Below are 2,403 nucleotides of genomic sequence, written 5' to 3'. Positions count from 1 at the left end.
AAAGAAAAAAAAAAAGTCCTGTTAATCCTTTGAAGACCTGCACTCATAAATTACTTTATCTTATTTATCTATTATTATTATTATTGTCGTATCTATCATTCTATTCAAGTACTGATGTGACTTCCTTGAACACTGACATATTTTCTCCCTCATTTTCTGTGATGTGGGGGTTTTGGTTTGGTTTGGGGTTCTTTTCTCTTTGGAGACACATCTGTCTCTCTCTGTGACTTTCTCTGTTTTTTACATTGGGTTGAATATGTTCTGGCCATGATGCAGTAATGTCTTTCTTTTTATTCCTACATAGGGGACACCAAGGCAAATGCATCCACGGAATCTCACCAAGGTCTCTGAATTCATCCTTGAGGGTGTTTTTGACAACCCTCACCTTCAGGGTCTCTATATTGCAATATCTTTGTGTCTCTACCTCGCTGCTATCCTCAGCAACTCCTTTGTCATTATAGCTACCCTTGCCCACCCACCACTTCACACCCCTATGTACTTTTTCATCTCCAACCTGGCCATCCTTGACTTGGTAGGCATCTCCTCAGTTCTGCCCAAGATGTTGGAGAACCTGATCCTGAGCAAGAACACCATCTCCTTTGAGGGCTGTGTAGCACAGCTCTACACCTTCACTTTCTCAGGCTCAACAGAGCTTATACTGTTAACAGTCATGTCTTATGACCGGTACCTGGCCATTTGCCAGCCCCTTCACTACGTAGCCATGATGAGCAAGGGGACCTGCATCTCTTTAATGGCTGGCGTCTGGGGAATCGGTACTGTTAATTCCCTCATAAACACTCTTCTTGTAGCACAGCTGGACTTCTGTGGGCCAAATTTAGTCCAAAATTTCTTGTGTGAGATACCCCCGCTCCTTGCCCTGTCCTGCAGCTCAACCTATCTCAGTGAAATCATGGTTTACATGGCAGACATCATCTTAGGCATGGGAAACTTCCTGCTGCTCATCCTCTCCTATTGCCTCATCATCATGACCATCCTGAAAATCCAGGGCTCTGCAGGGAAGTGGAAAGCCTTCTCCACCTGCTCCTCACACCTTGCTATTGTTGGCTTGTTCTACTCCACCATCATCTACACCTATATCCAGCCAACTAGGGCTCCATTAAAGAAAAACAAAACAGTGAGCATTATGTACACTCTGGTGACTCCCACACTGAACCCTCTGATCTACAGCCTGCGCAACAAAGTGATCAAAGTGGCGTTCTGGAAAATTGTACCATTTCACAAGACATATTAATACACGTAGCTACATGCCCGTACTTTTCAGCCCTGTTCTGCACGGCCCACAGCCATGGGTAGCTGCAGAGTTGTGTCAAGCTTTGCTGCCAATAAAAGTGACATTGCTTTCACTGAAGTTCATATGTTGCAACAATGTTACTTCTTAAAGAGAAATTATCTAAACTGAGGATACCCAGAGCAGGGTGAGGTGAAGCGTACCTTAGAAGTGTTTGTTACTCTGGATCCTCTAGAAAGGGAAGCAAGAGCACAAACTCGATGGAGATGACTACACGGTAGCTTTGATCAAGTGTTCATACTTATTTCTATCAGCTGAGACTAGAGTTCATTAACAACCCTAGATTTCTTTTCTTTAGTCATCTGATGGAATGCAAATACTAGTGATCTCTTGAGTCAATCTCCCTTTTTGGTCAGCATAGAGGCAAAGGCACTTTAAGGATGGAATTCATCTGAATTTTTCAGACCTTCCTCTGCTCCTGAAATTGTACCTTAAAGGTCTGTTTCTCCCTGTTTTGAAGGAGAACGGCCTCCTACAGTTAACTCAGCCTGCCTATTGATAAACTATCCAATATTTATGTTCTTAAAGCTTTTTAATATAAAATCAGATCTTTACTGAAGAACATAGAAATCATGAATCAAATCATCATTTAACACTGTGAGAAATTAATCACCATGATTATGTGCTCAGTCTCAGGCTCTTGGTCATGATTTTCCCTCATTCTTCCCAAGATTTACTTTTTTTAAGAATCTGAAAAAGAAAACAACAAAAAGTAAAAGCCTAAGTACATAACAATAATGTGCTAGAAATATATTATTTTTAAGATATTCCTCTACCAGTATTTGTGTGCTCTTGGATTTTTAGATTGTGTGTACAATCCTGTGCATAACTGTTTTCTGAAGGATATACTGTATGCCTCAGAATACACTCCTGTCCTCAGGTGGTAGCAGATATTTGTCCACCTGAGACGGACCTACAAATCCTCCTCACAGTTAGTGGAACTCTAACTTGTTGGACAAAATGAAAAAAGTCTTAACAAAATTACTTAATGCTTTGGGAAATAAATTTTAGATGAAGTGGGTTCAATGGGGAAATTGATTATTACTTTCACTGCTTTATTGGTTGCTTTACCTTTTACGGATAGAAGGAAGGAA

The 2,403-nt window shown here is 40.9% G+C and overlaps 1 protein-coding gene across 1 annotated transcript; it reads left to right on the top strand.

Annotated features, from left to right (window-relative positions):
* Positions 1-319: 319 nt before the first annotated feature.
* On the top strand, positions 320-1,252 carry LOC141953254 (olfactory receptor 13G1-like). The gene has a single exon (XM_074891728.1). The coding sequence runs from the start codon at positions 320-322 to the stop codon at positions 1,250-1,252; it is 933 nt and encodes a 310-aa protein (XP_074747829.1).
* The last annotated feature ends 1,151 nt before the right edge of the window (positions 1,253-2,403 follow it).

Source organism: Strix uralensis, chromosome 22, assembly GCF_047716275.1.
Source record: "Strix uralensis isolate ZFMK-TIS-50842 chromosome 22, bStrUra1, whole genome shotgun sequence".
In the NCBI taxonomy this organism is placed as follows: domain Eukaryota; kingdom Metazoa; phylum Chordata; class Aves; order Strigiformes; family Strigidae; genus Strix; species Strix uralensis.
Note: the sequence above shows the minus strand (reverse complement) of the source record. Positions and strands in the feature narration are given on the sequence as shown.

Excerpts from the sequence above, each read along its gene's own strand:
- LOC141953254 (XM_074891728.1), top strand. The coding sequence starts at position 320 with ATGCATCCACGGAATCTCACCAAGGTCTCTGAATTCATCCTTGAGGGT.